Raw genomic sequence first — 23,583 nt, 5'->3', positions numbered from 1 at the left:
TTCAAATATTTTTGTAAGCGGAGGAACACTTTTAAACGCAACTATACAATGGCTTTCATATACCACCTAGTAGAGGAAGGCGAGACACAACACGATTGACAGAGAGAAATTCTTAATCAGGATGTTTTGTGGAAAAGAATTTACTTTGCCTTCAGTTTTAAAGAACCATTAATGGCATATATGCTAATGGAAATTTTACTCTGAAGAATCGAACTCGAGGCTAGTAGCCTACACCAAAAGGTAAATGCGCTATGTATATATAAAACCATAAAGAGGAAAGAAAAGTTAAACAAGAGAGAACGATCTGACGAAGCAGTAACAGCACTTCAATCGTACTTAAATATAGTTTCTTTCCTAGTTAGAGGTTGGTAACACTGCAGAATTAACATCGAATTGTTATGAGGTGCAGTTGTGTGCATCTTCAATGTAAGCCACATGCCGTCTTCTGGTGCACCCGCTCAAGTGAGTCGTACTTGAAAGCGTTCTTCAGTATCTTTGTGTCGCATGTTGTTTTCACCTGCTGAAGAAATGTTTAAGAATTTCTGGACTTTGGAAGACGCTTTGAACTTTCTCAAGGAAGGAATTTAAATGTCCTATTCAATGTGATTGGATTTGGCGCAGTTCAATACACCAATGACAAAGATGTTTTCTTCCACGCGGTCCGGAGAGTTCGAACGTTTGTTGAACCAATGGAAGAGCGCGATACAATGCAACGTCAATGATAACGTTGTCGTCATTGGTAGAAGGAAGAATCTAGTGATGTCATATAAGAAAAACACCAATGAAAGGATCCGAAATAAGCTGTTTAGGATACTGTAGAGACACATCAGACACATCAATCAACGCCAGTGTTTTGCTAGAAGCCACGCCTCGCGCAGTCAATAAATTTTGAATATTGAGTAGTGTTCGTGTTTGAAGCGTGTTTTAGGCATTTTTTTTTGTGCACCGAGATAAGGATAACTATAGGTTTTAACAAGAGACAGTACGATTTTTTTTCATGGTCTGTTACAAGGAATCATCGTTATCCTCGCGTGGTTTTTAGTGCGAAGCAATTGTGTTCATAATCGCGAACACGCCAGTTGCGAGGGCAGAGTCTGCCATGTTGGAAGGTATCAATGCGGTGGGGCGTGCTTCAACTTTTACGATTAGTATTTATTATCAGTGAATGATATTAGTGGTGAAGTTGGAAGAATTCAAACCTTCAATAACAGACGCATCATGTTACACACTGATAAAGCCTGTAACTTTAGTGTTTGGGAGAAACTGTGTGGTGTGTACCAGGAAAAAATATCGGATTTGCACTTTCGGTTTTCAGCTTAGCAGAAAAGAGAAAAATTGAATGTTTTTGTGTGTTGTTGATGTTGAGAACATTGTGACATAGTAGCGAATATTTATACATTATCTGTTTTATTAACTACAAGTACTTACTCAGTATTTTCTTCGCGAAGAACCTTCTTTCTCTTATTATTTTGCCTGCGTGCTTTTGACCCGTCTGGATGATTCCATTTCACTCGCTGTCTCGGGGGGTGTACGCATATCAGATGTGTTGAGAAGTGGGAACGAGTGAACCGTTAGTCGTTTTACCTTGAATTTTTGTTGTGAAATGTTCATTTGAAAGAAAACGTGAAACGTAAGAATTTTATTTGTAGATGACGACTGTTGTTGTACGATTTTATCTGTAAATTCACTGTGGGTTTTTATCCGTGTGTGTTTACAAGGATGTGTGGTGCGTTATTACGACGGCTTGTATCAGAGGAAAGAGCGATCTTAGTTTGATGCAAAACGAAGTGGAGCTCGTAGTGGATCCTCGAAGAGTTTTCACTCAGGTCATTGAAATTTACTGCATTGTGAGTGATATCAATTAATCGGAGACGAATGTTTACATGAGATAAGAAAAGAATTAATCAGGTTACCTTTTACCAGAAAGTAAATATGCACGCTGTTTTGTTTACATTCTTACCGATCAGGTGAGAGGTGGTGTCATTCGTAACTAACAGTATTTTAACTCAAGGGAAGAGATAGTAGTTCTTTATCTACATTGTAATAAGTGTTACAATATTGAAATTTCCTCTGACAGGGATATTTTTAAAGAAAAAAATAGTACATTTTTAAAACTGTGTGGTTTTTTTGTGTGTTTTTTAAAGAAAAGTGATTGTGGTGGAATTTTGTATTGGTCATCAGTGTGTCTTCTTGATTGAGGAACACGACTAGGCGGTAATTCTGGAGCCGAAGCCGCAGTTTGGTGCTCCTCATGATTCGATGGTGCTCCTGAATGCGGAGGTGTCGCCGGTTGCCACACGGGCAATGGACAGCTCCGTGGTGGTGCAAGCCAAACGTCCCGACGCTTGGCATAAACATGAACAATTAATGCTGATGGAGAAACAAAAAGCAAAACGTAAGTAGTTCACAGTTTTACGAAATAAAGTTTTTTTTCAAAGAAAGGTTTGGATTTCGATCAAAACAAAACTTGATTTAGTTCATTGGCATTTAGTCACGTGAGCACAGCGTGGGTTCGAAGAAATTGGGGTAAAATATGAGGATGACATGTAGTTTCTGGTTTTATCATAAATAAGAAAAAGAGTTCGTTGTTGCCAGTTTAGAAGAAAATTCGTATATTGTTTATTTTGATTATGACAAAACGTAACTGACAAACTGTTTGTCATACAAACTGAGGTGTATATGTGCCAATGTATTTTGTTTGTAGGTTCCTCAGGATTACACCTTGAAATATTATAAAATACTCTTACTCATTTACTGATAATACTGCGTAAAGAGTCCCCTTTGGATGGATGAAAATGTTAAACATTTTTTGATTTAATATGACAATCTATAGTAGACTGTCAACATAGGAAAGGTATGACCCAGCTCATAGCCACGAATTTCCTTTTTTTTTTCTTTCTTTTTCTTCCAGTTGCTTCAGGAGTAAAAGAGTTTCTGATGCAATATACATAACAGAACTTGAAATTTCTTTCCATCTTTTTTCACTTTACTATATATTTTTATCCATGAGTTGCCTAGGTTGTACTCTTCATATATTCAGTGATGAATAAAATAAAGACATAATATTAGCTGTCAAGAACCGAAATAAAATATCATCGTCGGTTTATTTTATTTATTTATGTACATATTAAAGCTATATGTGACAAAGATGCATCCGCCGGCTTGTCTTTAGTATGTTGATGCAGTTCATGTTCCATAGACACAGATCTTGTTTTGTATCTGCTCAGTACTATTTTCTTTTCTAAGCACAATATTCAAATATTTCCGGGTACAGCATCAGCGAAGCTAGTAATGTTGTTATGACAGAGAGAAATGTGAAATTTCTGTTGAATTCTGTTCCTAGTTATCTTTTAATGCCTTGTTCAGAGTATTGATAACTTTATTACCACTTATATTTTAATACATAGTGAGACCTGTAGAATCTTACAAATTCGTCTGTGGTTTTCCACAGAGTAATCCGTTGATCAGTTGAATCATTTGAAGTCAGTTGGTTTAATAACTGTTCAAAATAGGTTGTAGAGAGATTGGGTTCATTCATCTTTTTTACTTTATATTACTTAAGTAAAATTTTAATTACCGATGTGAGGATGCACACTTCGGCAACTGACAAATATTTCTTTTCAAGATATCATATTTCACAATTCGGCCGTACAAACCTGATATGTCAGGAGATTGTTGTTTATTATTTTTTTTAAATGGAAATTTAACTTAAATCTTGTAACGTGATAAACAGCACGTAAAAAATTACACTGGATATCAACAAACTCAATCACATTAATCGTTACTGCGTTTCACAATGTTTTGTAAACGTCATCAGGACAGAATTACGATAATACCGAGGTGTAGTAGTAATCTATCTAGTACGTATGAGATAAATTGACTTTCGAAATGTTTAACATAAGTAAATTGAAAAACCTGTGTGATGCAATCATAACAAAAGATGAGAAGTCGTTAGAGATGTTAAGAACAAAGCTTTAACACGTCTTTTGAAATTACTCTTATGTGATTTTTTTGAGTTACTTTCAATAAGAACATACGTTTAAAAAACTAAGAATGATCCATTCAACAGAATAACAATTTTGTAAAGTTACCCGTCGCTAAGAAGGGTAAAAATTGAAAGTTAGATGTTTATTACTTTTTTATTTTTCAATATTTATTGATTTTCTGAGTTGCTTAACAAAATTTGTTACCGGTACTGCTAATAAACGGAGCATCGATTTCTAAAATATTGTTACATAACTTAAATTCGGACCAACTTAAAATATTCAGGTCGATTTCTTTCTCCCCTATTTATTCGGTATGAGATTTTTATTTCTTTACCTGAAGATTAAAAAAGACTTTGAATTGCTTTTAGTTTAACTCTCGGGTTGTTCTTAATCTGAATTTTTGACCTACTGTACCATTGTTTTCTGTAATCTTAATTTATTATTTAATGAGTTCGGATTTTATGTCATGCAGTCAAAAGTTTGCTTTCTCACTGGGACAGGGATGTTACTAGAATGTGCTATATATGTTACTAGAATATATAATGTTCTTTGGAGTTTTCTTCCTTCGTTATCTCCATCTTTTTGTGTAAATATCCCCGAATATGTGTATGTAAATATCACCGAAGAAAACAAATTCCATAAAATAAGAAATCTTTAGTAGACGTAAGGCAAACGCTCAGGTTTTTCTCGTACAAGTACTTAATCAAAATATTGTACTGTGTACTGGTTAATAAATTTTTAAATTAAATCTTAATCACATGCTTGTTTTCTATATAGTTTAAGTTGATGGTTCGAAGCAAATAAAAATATAAATAATTAAAAAAAAAACTTAAAACATATGTAATAAATGCAACGTACTTTAGGATATAATTACCGACAAATGCACTAGATGCACTTTCCTAAACTAAATTTTACTTTGTACCACAAACGCTGTCGTTATTTAGTATTCCTCTTCCAGCATATTTCGATCCTCTCTGTGACCTTGTCATAAAAAGTAAACATTTAGTCTATTCTAGGATACTCTCCATTATGGTAGCTTTGCCTATTTATAATATAATTAAAAAATAAATTAATCGCTGAGCTAAGCAAATTCATTATAAAAGCAATATCTTGTGACAAGGTAGTGTCTGAAGAAGCCGAATGTTTAGTTGATGAAATTGTCACGAGATATTAGTTTTATAATAAATTTGTTTGCTTAGCACAGCAATTAGTTTTTTTAACTATTAGTATAAATAGGCAAAGCTGGTATGATGGAGAATATGGAGAATATCCTAGAGTAGAATCTTTTACTTTGCACCACAACAAGGTCACAGAGAGGATCAAAATGTACTTGAAGAGGAATACCGCTACTAAATAGCAACGGCGTTTATGATGCAAGGTAAAATTTAGTTTACGAAAATGTATCTAAAGCATTTCTCAGTATCCTAGAGTAGATTGCATTTATTACATACGCTTTTTCTTTATTATAATTTACTTCGAGCTATCAAGTTAAACTAGATAGAGTATAAGCTATAATTAAACAAAATTGAAAATTTATTTATTTATTAACCAGTATATAGTACAATATTGTGGTTATGTACTTGTACGAGAAAAATCTGAGTGCTCACTTAGGTCTACTAAAGATTTGTTATTTTAAGATTTTTTTTTCTTTCTTCAGGGTTTTAGTGAGTAAATGTTTATTAGTTGGGTTGATTTGGAAAATAATTTCCCGACGGGAAGAATACTCTTGTCTCTCTCGGATTGTTCTTGATCTGGTTTTATTTACTGGTGAAAGCTGGTGGGCCGAGTTTGTCGAATGGTTTCAGGGTCAAAAGCCTTGAAGTCAGAACCGGTATTTTGAAGTTCCTTGTTGCATTTCACTGTATGGTGGAGACGGGGTAGGTTGTAGCCGAAGACAAAAGCTCTCTGTCAATAAATTGTGGCCACGTATTTTGTTCTTGGTGGCAGTACATGCAGTTCATGACTTATTTCTAGTAGACGTTATCTCTTCTATGTTTCTTCATATATCTGTTTCTTGTTTTATTATTACGTAAGTAACTTCTCTTCCTCTGAGAAATGAAAGTAGCAAATGTAAAGGTGTTTCTTTTTTTCCTCCTTCACTGATATTTTTGAATATTTTGAAGGGAGTTTGTTATGGCTGGCTTTTCTTTTTATTAAACTGACAACGTAAAATATAGGCTAATTATTCTTCTGCATCAATTGTGCATTGACACAGATATAGGCCGTGTCCAAAAGTGCATAGTGCACACTTCGAGGATGCACACTCGAAGTCTACAAATGGAGTGTACACTAAATAGTGTACACTTCGTAAAATTAGCTTTTGATCAGCACTTGGTTACAGCGCCTCGTTGTGGTGGAATATGAAACATTGATAACAAAAGAAGGGAGAATTTCGCGTACTAGAAAAAATTAGCATGCTTTTTTTTCTTTAGATGAATGACTTTCCAGTTATATTAAAGATAAATAAACCGTACAGATTGACTATATGGGGTAACCATAAAATGATTTAAGAGTTTTTTCATGTATGCCAACAGCTTCAGCTTTGCCGTGCCTACAAATATTTGTCATTTTGGGTATTTCACGCGAGATTAACAAGAGCGGAGCATAAATGCAATACATATATAATATATATGTGTGTTGTCTTATGTGCACAATAAACTCGTAACAGCATAAAAAACACTAAACTATTGGCGATATTCTACTTTATTAGGCATGCTTGCGGAGGGAATATTTAATAATCTCCCGAAAGAAGAGTAGCACTGGTGATTAGGGCGCTGAAGACACTTTTGCGAATTAGTTTAGGAATTTTATTGCAACTGAAAGTAGGCAACGTACAAGAGCGTTAGGACACCGAGGGGAGCGGTATTTACAATAATGTGGCACAAAACTACTTTGGGAGAGGGTTGATACTGAGTATAATTGCTTCCTGTCCGGTAGATTACACAACAATGACAGTATAATTGTTGTAGTTCTACTGTATTCTTTCAGTTCAGGCATACTGATTGAACTGTTTCTACCATATTGCGCTAATATTGAAGTTCCTTAGATGTTATTCTTTCACTGTGAATTTATTGATTTTACCTGGAAATCATCGAAATAGTGTCTCCGTATTCTTAATCTACAGCAAAAGTTAACACATAGAAGGATGACAAGGAAAGAAATGGTAAAGTTGAACAACATGAGAACCAAAATTACAGGAAAAAGCTATTATGTCGCTATGAAATACCAATTTATAAGGATAATGCATACTCAAGGCGGATAACCCTAATTAAAGTAGTATGGTAAAAATAACAAAAAAAAGTGAGATTACTATCTTATAAGCCTGCTTGAATGGAGTTCTGTATATTGTATACACTTCAACATTTACGTGCATTTTACTACGCTTTCGGCGCCCTACATCTCTCTTGAAATATACTCTCCTACATGCTTCCCACTGCGAAAATGGTTATTCAGTAACGAAACAAATCCCCTCGTCCAAATATAAACGTAAAATAAACTACTAAAAATATAATAAGAATTTTATGAAAATTAAGAGACCGTTTTATGAAAAAATACAGTATGTAATGTAATGGCTCTCATTGTTCAACTATACGGAAGAAATTATTTGTTCATAATCTTTTAATACTGGGTACAGTAATGGGATTATATGAATTAAGAGGAAGGCAAGTCTTTACTTTGGACATTTCTTTCAATGAATCGTTCAATGAACCGATTCGTAACGAAGACGGAAAAGAAAGTGCTCTGCGGGGCTCCAACCAGCCTTCACTCGCTAACACTCGCTCGTCAATATTATGTGAATTAAATATTATACTTTGGTACAAAAAGGAACCAACCTAGCTACTACCTTATATACAGTATATGGGTGAAGAGGCAAGTTCTTAAAACCGGAACCGAGAGATCAAATCGCTAAATCGAAGAATAAAAAAAATGAAATGGCCATAGTAAAGACTTACCAGGAGTAATTTGTGAAATCTTTGATAAATGTGGAGAAAGGAATTTTTGATCTGTATTTCACTTTTCGGTACCTGTCAAAAATACACAATGTACGGTAATTGGTATATTACAGTCTCTCTCAAGTGCAAGGAAATATGGTAGCGTTGAAAGAAATTCGTTTAGAGTCAAAACTATAAAATTAGGCTTATGTGTCTATGAATTAACATTTGCGGCTGCGGCTGTAGCTGTAGCTATACAGAAATGAATATATGTATACTATGCTAGAACTTAATATTTTAATTCATACACCATTAAAATTTGTCATTTACGTGCAAATAGCCGCAAAACCGATAGTGCAACTATTTCAATTAAGCTACATAAACCATGTAATATTTAAGCACAAATGTCTTTATAGCATTATTAAAGAAACTATTTGTTTGTTTTCCCTATACTATTTTAAATCCTATTGCATACTCAAAGAAAATAACGTAAATACATTTGTTATTTGCGTAATATTTTTATATTCGACTTGTAAAATCACTAACTTGTATGTTTATCAAGTAAATTATTATAAAATCAGTCCACAAATATATTTACTTAAACAAAAATATTAAGACTATGCCTATTAAAATTTTATTAGGTCATTCTACGAGAAATCGCCATATTAAGCACACAAGTATACTAACGTAGTGTACATCGTCGCACACTACGCACTATGCACTCGCACACTTGTGAACTTGGACCTTTTGACGCACACTAGGTGACGTCACTTCCGGAAATAAGCGTACTTCAAATGTGCACTTGTATCTTTTGGACACGGCCATAGTTTTCATCTTGTATATGCTTGGGAATGAATGGACCAGTTAAATATAAAATTTTTCAGTAGGGAACAAGACCTCTGTAGGTGTCCGTCTTAGAGAGGTTTCGATATTTTCTTACGTAAATTAGTAAACAAGGTGATACGTAATTACAAACTGTTGAAGGTAATTTATCAAACCGTTCTATGACTGGGCATGTCGACATCTGCGGATTCTCCACAAATCGCTTTGAAAGAAATTTTGTGTCTAATCCTAAACTTCTCTAACCACTCGTTCGAGACCTTGAAATCTGAAACATCTATTTCTGTTGCTACCTCCAAATTCTTAGCTTTTAGCATCGACCCTAACACAGGAATTTTTTTCATTCCGCACTCTACAAAACCGTTCACTTGCACACCAACTTTGTTCAAAGCAATGAGACACTGTTTTCATTGTCATTTTCACACCATAACTTTATTAACTTGTCTTGGTTTTATATTACCTCAGGTGCTTGTATTTTACCGATACAAAAATTTTCAGCTATCCTTCGTACACCTCAGTATTCTTCGAAAATTCAATCAATTCGATTTTAACATTAGCGCTTCTCGTGGCATTTCGAAAGCTCACAACTTACACCTTATTGCTTATTCGATGCAGAATGACTTAAAAAGATTTCCTTCTACAAATAGAGGCACTAAGACAATATGCGTATACGCGGACAAAAAATACCAAACATGTCTTCTGCTTGATTCCAACGGAACAGTAGCATGACGTGTCATTCCAAATGGCAGGCAACTGTCAATCACTTTTGATTCTAAAACAGGTTGGGTGGGAGTGGAATGCAAGTAAAGGGTATGAGGGTGTTGTTAAACAAAGACGCTTCATCAGAGTTTCTGAACAGCCAGTTGACGAGGAAAAATGTTATTACAATGCTTCCTTGGTGGTACATGTATGCATTACTGAAAATGTACTTTTTCTGTACTTTTCAACTTGTTTCTACAGAAAGTGTCCGTAATATGGAGGTAAATAATACCTATAAGAGACAGAAAAGACTGTCCGTGTCCGCTTTAGAGAGGTTTGTCAACATGGTTCTTCCTATTACAGTGTTTAGGGATTACAAAATATGTCTGTTATGAGAGATGTCCGCTTTACAGATGTGTCCGTTAGCAGAGGTTTCACTGTACTCTAATTTTTCCATTCGTTTCTCAATATGGCGCAATTTTATTGCTCGTATATAAGAATGGCGCCCGGCATTTTATTCTTTCTCTATTTTAGAAGCTTGTTGATGATTCATTAAAACTTTCCAATTTTGTCACCTTTACCGAGAATTATAATTCTTCTCTCTTTTTTATTTCTTTCTTTCATTTTATGGAAATATTCTCCTTTTCACTTTACTTAACATGTGGAAGGTGTAGTAGGAGAAACTTTATATTTTATGTGGCAAAGGATCTCTTATTGAATCTGGCGTTTCGTTTATTCTAGTATACATCTCCTCTTTACCTTAATGTTCTGTTGTGAAATGTTTAAGAAACTTATCAGATGAATGAGTAAAGGCTTTCCACGAACTTCTTAAGAAATGTGACGTGGTGTATTATGAATATGTGATGAATCAGTGATGTATTGAGGCGAGCTTGTAAATTTATTTGGCCTTTCCTTTGCTCACTAAAAAGCAGTGATGGGTAGTGCCTACTAATGAACAAGGAACTAACATGTAGTGTGTGGGTTGTATGGTCACTTGCAGTTGTGAAAATTGCTTATGCTTAGTTGGAAGTTTGGAATATATTATGAGTCTAACCGTTTTCGAGGTGTCCTGCATCCGCCTAGATAGCATTTATTTTCTACGTTTTGAATTTAGCGTAGCTTTTCTGGTAACCTATAAATATCCCGTATATCGTGCAAAATAAAACTATTCGTTTAGATATAAATAAAACAGAATAGTAACGAATCCAAATTTCATTGTAAGAAGTTTGTGAAATTACAACAAGAAATCTTGAAAATGAGAATGAACAGTTAAAGAAAGAATTAAAGAATAATAATAACACACATACTCTCTGCAAATAAAATGTATTTGTAAAAAAAAGAGAAAAAAATGGTGTGAGAAGTCTGTATATAAATAAGTATGAATTTACCGGTAACGTTATATTTGAGGGAATATTTTGTTTTGTTCATATATTCTCAGAGTAAGCACTACCTACTTTTTTAAAAATCTTTACAAGCTGTGCAAGAGCTACGTAAATTCAATGAGAAACATAATTTGATTCATACATATTTTAGTAATCTCCTGTGGTCCCGCGTTGTGTAGTCGATAATACTCTCGCCTTTGATGCGAGCGGTCCCAGGTTCTATTCCCAGTGGGGATACTTGGTCGAAAAAGTGTAAAAAGCTTTTCCAGACCAGCCATCGTGAGTGAGGTTTTCCAAGGTTCATACCAGGCAAATGCTGGGAGTACTTAACATAAAGGTTCTAGCCACTTCCTTTCCAACTTCCTCAGCGTAATGTGGTCACAGTGGGACGTCATCCCTCATACGTAACGGGGTAGAGTGGTTATAGATGCCGGAAGCCAAAAAAAAAAAAAAAAAAAAAAAAAAAAAAAAAAAAAAAAAAAAGTAATTCTTAAGTAATCTCCTAATTTGGAATATAAGTACTTAATTAATTGCCACGGAGCTTGAGAGTAGGATTTGAATTGATGCATCATATAGGCTAGGAACAATTCAGGTTATTGATCAAAATGTACATATGTTTTTTTTAGTGCTTTTTAACATGAAAAACAGAAACAATAGCTGTGATTATACAAAAAAATAAAGAAATAAAAGAATGACGCACGGTTCATTTATAAGTAATAAGTTGAAATAAGTCATACTTTTTCTTAGATTCGAAAAGTTATAGAATTTCGTAAATAAACAAGCACGTTTATTGCACCAATATTAGTAGGTTGCAACCAATTTAACAGAACCTCCATAATCTTCAAAATGAGCAAATAAGTTCATAAGGTACCACAACAGTAAGATATAATATTTGATGAATACGTATTAAGTTTCGGGGTCCGTAACTTTTCTTCATTTATCTTGTCGATCGTGTAATTTCACACAATTATTTTCCATTTATCGTTGGGTAATGCACTGATCTACCTACAGAAATTTCAGACATGTTGGATTAGGTTAATTGTTGTTTGGTATTTCCTTTTCAGTACCTATGTTATATGAGACGGAATGTCAGATCTAAATTGCTGCTTGAGGGTTTTATCCGTGAAGCTTATATCCCCGCCGGGGGTCGAAGTCTGGACCACTTGCATAAAAATATTCATAAAATGCTTGACAGCGAATTGGCACTATATAGATCTATAATTTGATAAAAGTAGCCTCTCCCTTTCCTATTCAATACAGGTAGTGGGGACTGCCAGTGGCGTACGCAAAAGGATGCGGAGTTTAAATCATCCTTGAACAAGATATGAAAAATAAACAGTTACTGTATACGTATATGACCACACAAAAATCACGCTTATACTGAAAAGATAACGAGATTGAGTACTTGAACCCTACCCCCTTAATAAAAATCGGCATACACCACTGGAACCTTCAGAGGTGTGAAGGTATTCTTCTGAAGGAGATACTGTGATCAACACAAATGTGCCTGTACACACAGGTCTTTTCAAGCACTAGTTTGATGTAGCTAATGTGAGGGAACCTCTAAGCTGCATTTGGATCAGAAATTGAACTCTGGTTGTCCGGGCAGTAACTAGGTCTTGATTTGATATATTGGATTCAATGGGAAAAGGAATTATTTTTAATTATTTTCTTACTATATATATGTAATACTCAGTGGTGCCCACCCCCCTTATGTCCATGACGCACCCCCCCAATTGTCTATCCGTAGGTGTTCTTCCATGAAAAAAATCTTCTTTTCGATTAATTTTACCCCCCCCCCCGTCAAACATATTTATATAGATTTTTAACCCCCCCAAATATTTCAATGACGCACTTTGCGTCATAGCCCCCCCCTTGTGGGCACCCCTGTAATACTGCAAATTATGGATACATCAAAATATCAAACAATTCTTTCGACAAAGTGGGTACTTTCAAATACTCTTATCTAGGATTAATATTAACAGACCAAAACCATATCCACGAAGAAATTAACCGCCATATGCAGAGTCGTTTTGACATATGATTAGTATCATACTAAAGACGTGACTACTGCACGAAACATATGTTAGTTGAACTCTTTAGTATGGCACTAATCACTTGTCACAATGACTCTGCATAAGGCCCTAAATGTCGACTGAAAGCAGGGATTTCGTGTTACTATTCAGTTCAGACTCTTTTGACTTCGCAAATTCTGTCAAGGAATAAAGCTTAAAATATATAAAACGATAATCGTACCTTTTGTGCTGTGTGGTTGCGAAACATGGTCGCTTACTCTGAGGGAAGAATGCAGGTTGAAAGTAGTTGAGAATAAATCCTGAGGCGAATATTCGGACCAAGAGGAACAGGAATGACAGAAATGAGGAATTGCATAATTATACCATTTAGCAAACCTTGTTAAAGTCATTAAGTGTAGGAGGCGAGATGGACAGGTCGTGTAGACAGAGTGAAAGAAAGTAGGAACACTTTAAAATTTTAACTGGAAACCCATTCGAAAAACGACCATTAGGAAGACCTAGGCGCAGAGGGAAGGACAATATTAAGATGGATGTTACAGAAATAGGAATACAAAGTAGAAGCTGGATCCAGTTGCTAAGGGCAGAAGTCAATGGATAGCTTTTGTGAACGCAACATTGAATCTCTGGGTTTCATAGGCCGTAGAGTTATCTAATTGGCTTACTACATGGTTTTAGCTTATACCCTCCGGGAATTAGCCTACCTGTAATATCTTGATGTGTTGCTATGTTGGCGACGTTTCGTTGAGAAGTTCCGTCATTTCTTTTGGTTTAGAGAGTTAGGAAGCGAAAATGTACAGACTTGGTAATAGAGGTTTACTGAGTACCATTGTCATGTCTGGAATTTGACCTAAAGAGGTGTAAGGGCGACGGGGGGAGGGACTTTCAAAGTGATTTTTGTCAGTGACACGTTATTTCCAGTTTGTCGACAAAATGATGGACTTTTGAAGATAAAGTTAAGACTTGTACCGCACTAGTCAGTCACATGCTGCAGTTTCTTGAAGAATGCAGTAACAATGTTGGAATGTGTGTGAAAGGGGAACGGTGGGATGGAGGAAAGGAATCGATCAGAAGCAACGGTTTTTTTGTTTGTTTGTTTATATTGCGTTAAGCCTTTTGTGTATCCATGCATGTGGATCTAATTTCATTAAACGTTAAATCTGAAGAGCAGGTGATGTTATCAAACTACCACGCCCATTTACTGTCATCATACATCACGTTGCATTTTTCCCTTTTTCTGTGGTCGCTTTTTTTTTCTTTCTTTTTTAAACCGTTACAAGTATGACTTCTTTCCCCTGTGTTTCCGTTTTTCCACTTTTTTCTTTTTCCTATTTCTGTGTCTGGGACGACATAAACATCGAGCTTCTTCCGTTTTGAGATGTTGCGTTGAGAGATAGAGAGAGAGACAGAGAGGAGGGGGAAAGGAAAAAAGCACGATCTATAAATACCATGAGACGTATCGGATTGTGGGGACGAACTTAAAATAAACGCAAGACAATGCGTTTATGGCGACAGTCGAGAACGCAAACGGGAAAAAAGCTGACTGCCTTCTTGGTGATGGAACACGGTAGTCATCTGAGGAAGAAGCATCGTCATCCAGTGTGGACCATATACGGAATTCATTTGTTTTCACACTCACAATAGTTTTAATTTGTTCTTAGTCTTTTTTTTCGTGATCCTGTCTGACAAAATATTTATCTCACGTACCTTTGTTTAGAGCACGGCGTACAGGGTTCGTTTCCCGATAGGATACAGAAAATCCAGTGCCAGCTTCAAAGTCAAAAGTGTGATGCTGCTGGTTGAATTAAGAAGTAGAGAACTCCGGTCTAGGCAGCTAGAAATGAAGGTATTGAACCAATGAGGTAGCCTTACGTTGCATAGTTGAATAGACACTATTTGGATGGTCAAATTTCGCATAGAATCACGGAATTCTTTCAGTTTACTTCTTGGTTACATAATGGTATTGTTTATTTATGTATTCAAGGTCAGCGTTTCTTTTCAGAACAAAGGTTATATGAGACATAGACCTACAATTTAAGATAAAATTCAACCCATCGTAAAGCATTCGATTCCTTTATCGGGAATCGGATCCGGAATCACGTGGACCAAAGGCGCATGAGCTAGCCATTAAACCAACAGGGAAGGGCTTATATGATCGTAGCCAGCTGGTTTGCTTATGTTGCTGAAGTCGTGGGGGTGTGGGTTGTCGTTGGCACCGAGCTTTGTAGTCTTCAGCCTTTAAACGAAAGTAGAGCGGAAATAGTAAAAGTAACAATATCACAGACTATTTAGTTAACCTCCAGGAATACGATAACCTCTGCTCAGGGATGAAGTGCCAATATATTCTTGGGTACGTGCTGACACACATATCGAATCTTCTGAGGTACTCTGTGAGACAATACTATGATAATTGTAAAATGGGCACGTGTAAGGTGTTTAACTAAGTACACGGCTTGTACCTGTTATTCTCTATATTTCATAGTCACATTTTGACCTGACGATGATATTCAAGCCAAGGTGAAAACTTCTTGAAATATGTAGTTTTAATACTTCGTCACTTATTACTTGCACAAAACAGTCGCGCAAGACCATGTTCACTTTTATCTCTGTTTATCTTTAGTGTTTACTTAATTTCTTAAGGTTCTTCGTTAATTACACTTTAATATTCCAACTATTGCATCTCGATTTTAAACGAATTACATCAACATGAGATTTATTAGTTTGTGAAATCAAGCTTCATTTATATAGTTCTTACCAAACTTAGTCTTTAGGAGTTCTTTCTTTCTTTCTTTTTTAAATTTTATTTTGGTTCCATATTTTGGCTTATTTTTTTCACGAAAGAACTACTAGTAACCACCGTTTCTCACATTAAAGCTGTTAGGCATTAAGATAATGAATTTTGTACTATTTTCGGCTATATGACATTTAAGTTGAAGTAGTACTAGTACACATTGGAAAGATCTTGCCGATAGCTAGGCCAAGGTGAAAGTACACAAGCGTGTATCCATTTGAATATTATAATTTTGTTTAGTGTTTACTATTTTATACATATATAAGCGGAAGAATCAAGGATCGAGGAATATGAGTACAAATGATGCGAGGGAGTGGTGTCTGAGATACATGGGTTCAATTCTTGGTGGGAGTTTGTGTGGTTTAGCTCCCACGTTAGAAGCGTATAAGTCTACGTCTGATATAATCTCAGTGCTGAGGAGGGACATAAGGCTAAAATCAAGTATCTAACCAAATGATCAGATGCCTAAGTCACTTTTATTATGTGTAGGTTAGTACAGAATGAATGTCAAGGCAGTTTTATTTTCATGTTGTAGGAATAACCGAGAACCGGGAGATAGAATTTCATCCCAGAATGAGAGAACATGTGGGGAAAAGTATGAACTTAAGCTGGCGATTTTACGCAACGTTTCAGTTAGGAACTTTTATGATAAAATGTGTTTTTTCGTACTTCGAGACGAGTAACAAGTGGATCCAGACCAGTATCATCTCGTTTTTGCTTTAGTTTGATATTTAAGTATTGTACCTTTTAGTGATGGGTATGACACAAGCATTTGTTTCCTCGTGGTAACCGTAAAAATTTAACAATCCAGTTCTTTTCGTTTTGAAGAACAAGATGTTTTAGTGTTGGCAGTCTTCCCTCTCTCTCGCTCTCTCTCTGTATGTATGTGTGTGTGTAAATCTTTGAACGGAGGATGAGTAGATAGATACCCGTCTACTTGGGTTTGAGTTTTTTTTTTTTTTTTTAATTTCAGGGTCAGATTGTTAGGAAGACTTATTAGCTAAATATGTACATTTTAGAATAAAGTTGATAAAAATGATGTTAATGACATTTTAAAGTTTTAATTCGAAGCTCGGCAATTCCATTAAGCGTGACCCAAAACAGTGGCAATATACTTGAGAGATTCAGTGCTCTGTGGATTTTCGTGGCGAGGTCAGAACGCATATCGGCAAGTCACGCGATAGCTTAAGGCAAAATGGGACGGTCACCTTGGAGGATTTGGGTTCGTTACCCGCTTCGTCCAGTCTTCCCGTCGACCACCTGCAGATTCTTTTCTAGGATTGGCCGGTTTGAGGCGTGGCGTCCACCTTTTCCTTGGCTTCTGCTGTCATGTCCCGATGCACTCGGCCGCTCACCTGACACATCCTCTCCGTTGCATGACTTGTGCGTCATCAAAATCAGCCAAAAAAAAAAAAAAAAAAAACCTTCTCATACATCAGTCACGTCTTTTTGGTTATTTTGATGATAATCTTTCTTTTTAAAAAAATCATTTGTTATAAACTGAAAGATTTATTCTAACGTTATTAGGGGAAAATAATTTTCTTGATAAAACATACAGATATGTCAATAATATTCCTTTAAATTTTGTAAGTAAAAAGTATTCTTTGGATTGTTGTGAAAAGCTGAGGTTGTGAATGATAATGATGGAAAGGGTTTTAACAACATAAAAGTGTGACTATTCCATCCAAGATTGAGACAGAACAGAAATAACATGCGCGTAATATACTTTTTTCATTCCCGTAACATTTTTCGAAATATGTTTGCTACTGTGACTTATACTTACCAATTTTATTTTACACTTCGCTACCTGTGTAACATGGTTTGCATTTTAAAACGTACTTCCAGCAAGGTTTGAACTTGCGACCAGACGTACCGGAAACAAGGGCTCGCGCTCAAGCACTGAGGTTGAGTATGTCTCTCTTAAGCAAATAAATTCAACAACATGATCATTCGTTTTGTTGTACTTAGCAAAGCTGTCCTGTGTAACATTAGTTGCTTCCTTAAATAAATAAATAAATAAATAAAAACTACTTCGTTAAGAAAAGTGATGCAATTTCATTTCAGTAAAATTACATAATCATACATTGCTTTCCTTTTCTTTTTGCGTATTATCGAATATACATAGAAAGTGTGTTGGGAACGATTCTTCCATTATTGATGATACATAATCTATATACACAGACCCATCTTGAAACAGTTTCTTTTGTATCAGTCGTGGATGTATATAAAATTTACTGACTGTAGTTAACGTTATGTTGTGTATTAAGATCTGTGTTCTGTTTTAATGTTGTGTTTCCACGTTTGTTTTCCTGAGCGTCGTCATACTTGAGTGCAGTCGAAGGTCAGTGGCATATGAGGAAGGATTTTCCACATTGCGAAACGGCTCAGGATGCTCTGTTACACAGTGAACGCAATACTGACTGAAATAAGTTGTTGGTTAGTTGCTATGCCCGCTCCAATGCCGTCATAGTACTTAATTCCACCTTTGGTTGCTGATTATGTTGATAATTTTTGATAAGAAGTAAGTGCTGTTCTAATGTATGTTGATAATAAAAAAATCAGTAACATTATTTATAACGAATTGTGTCGTAAAGGAACGCCGTTAAATTTTTTACTAGGGGAAGATATGATGTATCAGTTCTTGTTATACAGAGCGCCTAGTCAACTTCTATCCCAAGCCATAAGGTTGTCCTTGATTTTTCTTTGTATTCCCGTTTTTTTAATACTGTGGTTACTAGTTGCCCCCCCCTCCAATCCTTGAGATCTCATGGCGTTATGTATTAGGCAATACAGCTAGCGACAACTATTAGCCTACCTGTGAACTAAGGGAAATTTGAGAGGCTGCGGCGTCTTGGTTTACGTATAATAGGGATTAAAAATATGTAAGTACTTTCGGCCAGGTGCTGATGTCCTTCAGCGTTCGGAAGTTTACATTATTAGGGTTAATCACAAACTGATATGTCTTTGCTTCTTTCTTCCGCTTCTATATTTGGAACTAAGGACCAAAACAAAACATGGTGAATTCAAATGAAAATTCTATTTTCACGTTGAGCTCCCTCGTGGATAAACTGTTAGTGTATGCGTCTTTGGCGAGGGAGGTCCTACTTCGATTCCCGGCGGGAGCTCATGTGCTTCGGATCCCGTGTTAAGCTATAGGTCATACTGATCATCAACTCAACTCAACTCTAGTTTCACGTCCCATTAGGCTAAAGAAATCGGATGAGTAAATGAAAATGAATAATTGTAAAATAATTGGTGGTGGGATGAGAATGTGGAAGAGAACAGCAGAACCCCAAGAAAGCCCACTGACACGATGTCCATCAGCTCACTTGGCCAAAGATCGAACCAGAAACCCCTTACATCAGATGTGAGCCACTGTGCTCCCTTGTCAAAACAAAAATACATGATCAGTAGTATATTGTACTAGTTTACATAGCTTTAACATTATATTAGGTTGTACAGACGTTACTGATTTCTTTTTCTGTACTTGCTATTCCACTGGTATATATGACACACTCTTATATTTTAATATTATTTATTTATTTTTTGTAAGGATCAACATAATGGATATATGTCTTTTGTGTGTATGTTTGCTCATTGGCATACTGATTCAAAAGATTTGAAAAACGGAAAGAAAATAGTTTTAGTATAGCTTAGTATACATAATGTCATCAAGAGTATACGTAATGTCATCAAGAGAGTCGTGAAGTACGCTTCAAATTGTTCGTGAAATCTTCAGTTTGTTTCCCTAGAGAGTAGATTTTTGATAGTTTTCAATGTTTCCCTTAACTCATCGCTGTCCAGAGTTGAACCACAACCGGTAACAAATACATTTTAGGGAATTCCCAGAAGAAAGACGAAATAATCAGTTTGGAGATTAAAAATCGAAAGGAAGACACAGAAATTAGTGTGTGTTGTTGAACAGGCGTAGATAAGATGGGTGGTTAGTATTCTTACTTCGCTTTAGAGATTCTGTATTCGAATCCCGCCACACAGCAGAACCTTTCGAAAATTCATTTTCATGTTTCATTGTGAATTGTTGCCGTTGTTAAATAGCTCTAAACTATATTTTCCCAATGGCGTACACAGGTGAATTTCTGGATTTTAACCCCCTTGAGCAAGATATATATGAAAACATGCATTTACCGTATTAAGGTATATATTCACAAACACCCGAAATTATATGAACTTGGGAGCTTCATCCCCCCCTCCCCCTTGATGAACTTCGACATATGCTACAGATTACATAAATAATTTTGCCCTAGTAATTTGTGAAATTACATTTCCAGTAATAAGTTTCGCAGTTCTGTCTTTACACCATGTGATACTATTTTGAATACAAAAAAATAATTATGAAATAATTAAATAGTGGAAAAAATAGAAGTGGGATTGCATCGAGAAAATGCAAGGACAGTGGTAATCGTTCATCCATTTTAGCACCAGTAGCACCATTTTAGATTTTACAAGGAAAAATAAGCAGAATTTTCCACCTATAAGAGTTTCGCATTAAAAAGCGTAAGTTTTTCCTACTCTCCCCAAGTGACTCTCTCTCTTACTCATCATTATGTCAATATGATGTGGGATTGAAGTTGCGCAGATATGGACAATTTCTGCTGAACCATAGTGGTTCCTTTGGTAACTTCGCGCGATAATATGCAATAAAGTGACCACATGCATTTTTTCTTTCTTCTTTTAAATCCAGAGTAAGACTGAACGCCTGGGAAGTGTGATAAAGGCGTATTCGAGAAATTTTACACGAAGGCAAAATATTAATAACCATTAATATTATTCGTAAAGGATCTTCGAAAATTTGACCAGTGTATGCAATCATCAGTATGTGATTTAAATTCGGTATTTCTCGTTTCAAGGATTGATGTTTGCTACCTTTTTAAATTCTGCAATTACGTCGTACGATGTTGTATAAACGTTGAAAGTTTGTCATAATCGAGAATAAAGCTCGGGAGCACACTGACACACAGTAAATTGAGTAATTTGTTTAACACAAACATTTCCTTTCTTATGTTACATATCATATAGGTCTGTTATGTTTATGGTCTGTTGAGTTTTTCACGACTGACTGTTGACTCTTACTGGTGGTAAGTGCTGATTATTTAATTCTTGTTTTATTACTACACCCTATCTCAGTATTGATTTACTGTTCGTTGCTTACGTGTATTTGTTGGAAAAGAGTAATACTATAAGAGTTAATAATTATCTTTGAAAGTAAACTTTAGTAACTGCATACAGCTCCAGAAAATATTGTGATATCTAGGATTCCATATGGTTGGAATGGTTGAACGAGTCGATTGAACGTCATATCTGTCTGCTTCATAGAAGTTATCAAGTACGCGTCGCAGATGAAGCACGCGGTTTACTCTTGTTGTTGCCACCGAGCTGAGCTTGGCAACGGCTTTAGCTAAGACGTCACATGTTGCATTGCATCATGCACTGGCCACGTGCCCACTTTCCTGTTTGCAACGTAAATCTCGTGGAACTCGATAACGATTCTGAATAGCTTTCGACGCCTCATATTTAAGTTTTTAATTAAATGCTTATTTAGGGGGGAAAAAAATAAAAGCAAAGTGTACGTGGAATGTCGGTATTACACGTTTAAAAAAAACATGAAAGCTTATATTATGAATAGTTCTTATGGAGATAGCCGTAAAGGTAATTAGAAACAAATTCTTTTTGTTTTTAACTTCGGCGACACTCGGGTGAAAGAACGCCAGAGAGCAACAGTCAGTACCTTCGCTTTGATTGCGTTGCCATGTTTCTCGTTGAGTGTCCGAAGAAGTATGAGAAGGGAGGGAGAGACGACAAGAGCACTTCACTCCACTGCGTCGTGTGTTTTGACTGCCTAAAAGGACACAAAGTAGAACGTCGCACATTTGCCTTTTGATTTTCAGCTTTCGAAGGTTATTCAAATACGGAAACAAACATGATCTTAGATCCCAAGCTATTTAGTTGATCCGAAGAGTGCTATTGAGTCGAGCAATGTTGTTATTTTTTTGTCTTTTACAATCCAAGCTTCAGTTTTCATTAGTTTTTAATCGCTTCTTGTTTAGTTTCATGTTTAGGATTCTTGTTCATGTTTAGGATTCCACATAAAACTGTAAACTGATGTTTTACCAGCTTGCCCAGAAGAGGAGTCATAACTGAAAATGCGTCATTTAATTTTAAGAGGACAGAAACAGTTATTTGAATGAGCTTCTCAGGTCCGCAGATTTAACGTACAGTAGCTCTCTCTATTCTTCTCTATCCTGAGTCAGTTTTGTGCATTTATTCTCCGTATTTTGTATCACTTGGTCTGTATTTCCAGTCGCAGCTTTCCCTTATGTATTTTTCTTTGCACACATTGTGTCCATAGCTAGTAGTGTATTTCTCCATGTCTCATAATACTCGTATGTGCAATCTTCTGGAAATATTCTTCATTACGCTTTCTCTCTCTCTCTCTCTCTCCGTGGACACTTTATCCATCTTATTCTCAGCATCCATCTATGTATATCATCCACACAATGTCATACTCCATACATGTGGTTTCTTTTCTTCAGTTCTTTGTCGATGTTTCCTTTTAGAAACTTTTGTTTTTCTTCAAAAATGCCTTCTTCGTCTAAGCTATTATGGATTTTACATCTTGTTTGCACCTATTATCACTTGCGATTTTATTCTCTTAATAAGAGATTTCCTTCACTTCTTCCACCAGGTGATCTGTTTAGATTACATCAACAATGAAAGTAAACGTTCGAAAACTGTAATTTGTATATAATTTATATAAGAAAAATCATGTAATCTTGGTTGTATGCGGGTCAAAACGATCAATTTTAAAAGTGGACCTTTTCTTTTGAAGTGGGGGGGGGGAGTAGATGACGGAAGGAGAATGGGTGTACATGTTAGTTGAATTCCTAAATATCTTATGGACCATGGGGGAGGATAAGGACCTCTGTGATGTACGTAAACTCGTTTATAGAAATATATGGATTGCAGATCACTATACTTTTCTTAATAGTCCACGAAGCTGATATGGCCGGCCAGATACCTTATTATTTGCTGGTGTATGGTCACCAGAGGCTCTTATGACTGTTATTTCTGGCGTTCTAGACCTAATTCTTCGTTAAACTTTAAATCGAACTCGTTTCTAAACAAATGGATGTCTTTGCCGATTTGCTTTTTTTTTCTTTCTTTTTAATCGTAATACTGATGGAGTAAACCCTGAACATATCGCTGTCGACTGCTGTGAGAAGGAGGTAAGGAAGTAAAATAAATGTTTACAACTGACCCAAGAGAGTTCTATTTTTGTGTTCAGTTCAACTTGTAAACAAAATGAAATATTAATTACGTCAGGTGACAATATACCAACAAGAGCGTATGATGCAGTATTCCATCTTTTTTTGTATATGGGGAACCAAATATACATAAAATTAATCAAGTTTCTGTAAGTTGAACTTGTACAGGAGTTCTTTACGATAAACCTAATTATTCTAATGATAGTGAAATTAAATTATAACAAGCTAATAGAATACAACTGTGACGAGAGAATGTGAAGTGTTATGATAGGACCAGCTGCATTCAGACCAACGAATTTCTCAATTTAATAGGAGCCTCACTAGCACTGTTTTTTTTTTTTTCGTTAATCCTGAAAATGCGTTATTAAAAAGACAAAAGAATAAGATCTTTCAATGAAAATATGAATCCTAAAAAAGTCTCTAACACAAAATGATGTCCACAGTAAGGGAATACCTATAGTGCGTTAAGAATACAGGTTGGTTTTTCGACACATACCAGATTGAATAGAGTTCTGTTGGCGTCTATACTGGGCTATGTTGGATTAGTATTATTCATAATGAAGAAAGATAATTAAGTACAGATTAGTATGAGTTAAATGGGCGAAAAATGTTTACCGAAAGTTGTATATTCTGGAAA

The 23,583-nt window shown here is 35.7% G+C and overlaps 1 protein-coding gene across 2 annotated transcripts in view; it reads left to right on the top strand.

Annotated features, from left to right (window-relative positions):
* The first annotated feature begins 525 nt into the window (after positions 1-525).
* mnb (minibrain) overlaps positions 526-23,583 on the top strand; it is a 313,755-nt gene continuing 290,697 nt past the window's right edge. Inside the window, exon 1 of one of the 2 annotated variants that reach the window (XM_081771612.1) lies at positions 526-2,395. In XM_081771612.1, the coding sequence (XP_081627738.1) occupies positions 2,260-2,395 (136 nt within the window). In that variant the 5' untranslated portion in view covers positions 526-2,259. The remainder of the gene's footprint in view (positions 2,396-23,583) is intronic. The other variant, XM_081771611.1, reaches the window with a different exon arrangement.

Source organism: Thermobia domestica, chromosome 9, assembly GCF_964235325.1.
Source record: "Thermobia domestica chromosome 9, izTheDome1.hap1.1, whole genome shotgun sequence".
Classification (NCBI taxonomy): domain Eukaryota; kingdom Metazoa; phylum Arthropoda; class Insecta; order Zygentoma; family Lepismatidae; genus Thermobia; species Thermobia domestica.
The sequence above is the reverse complement of the archived record's forward strand: the minus strand, read 5'-3'. Positions and strand labels throughout refer to the sequence as shown.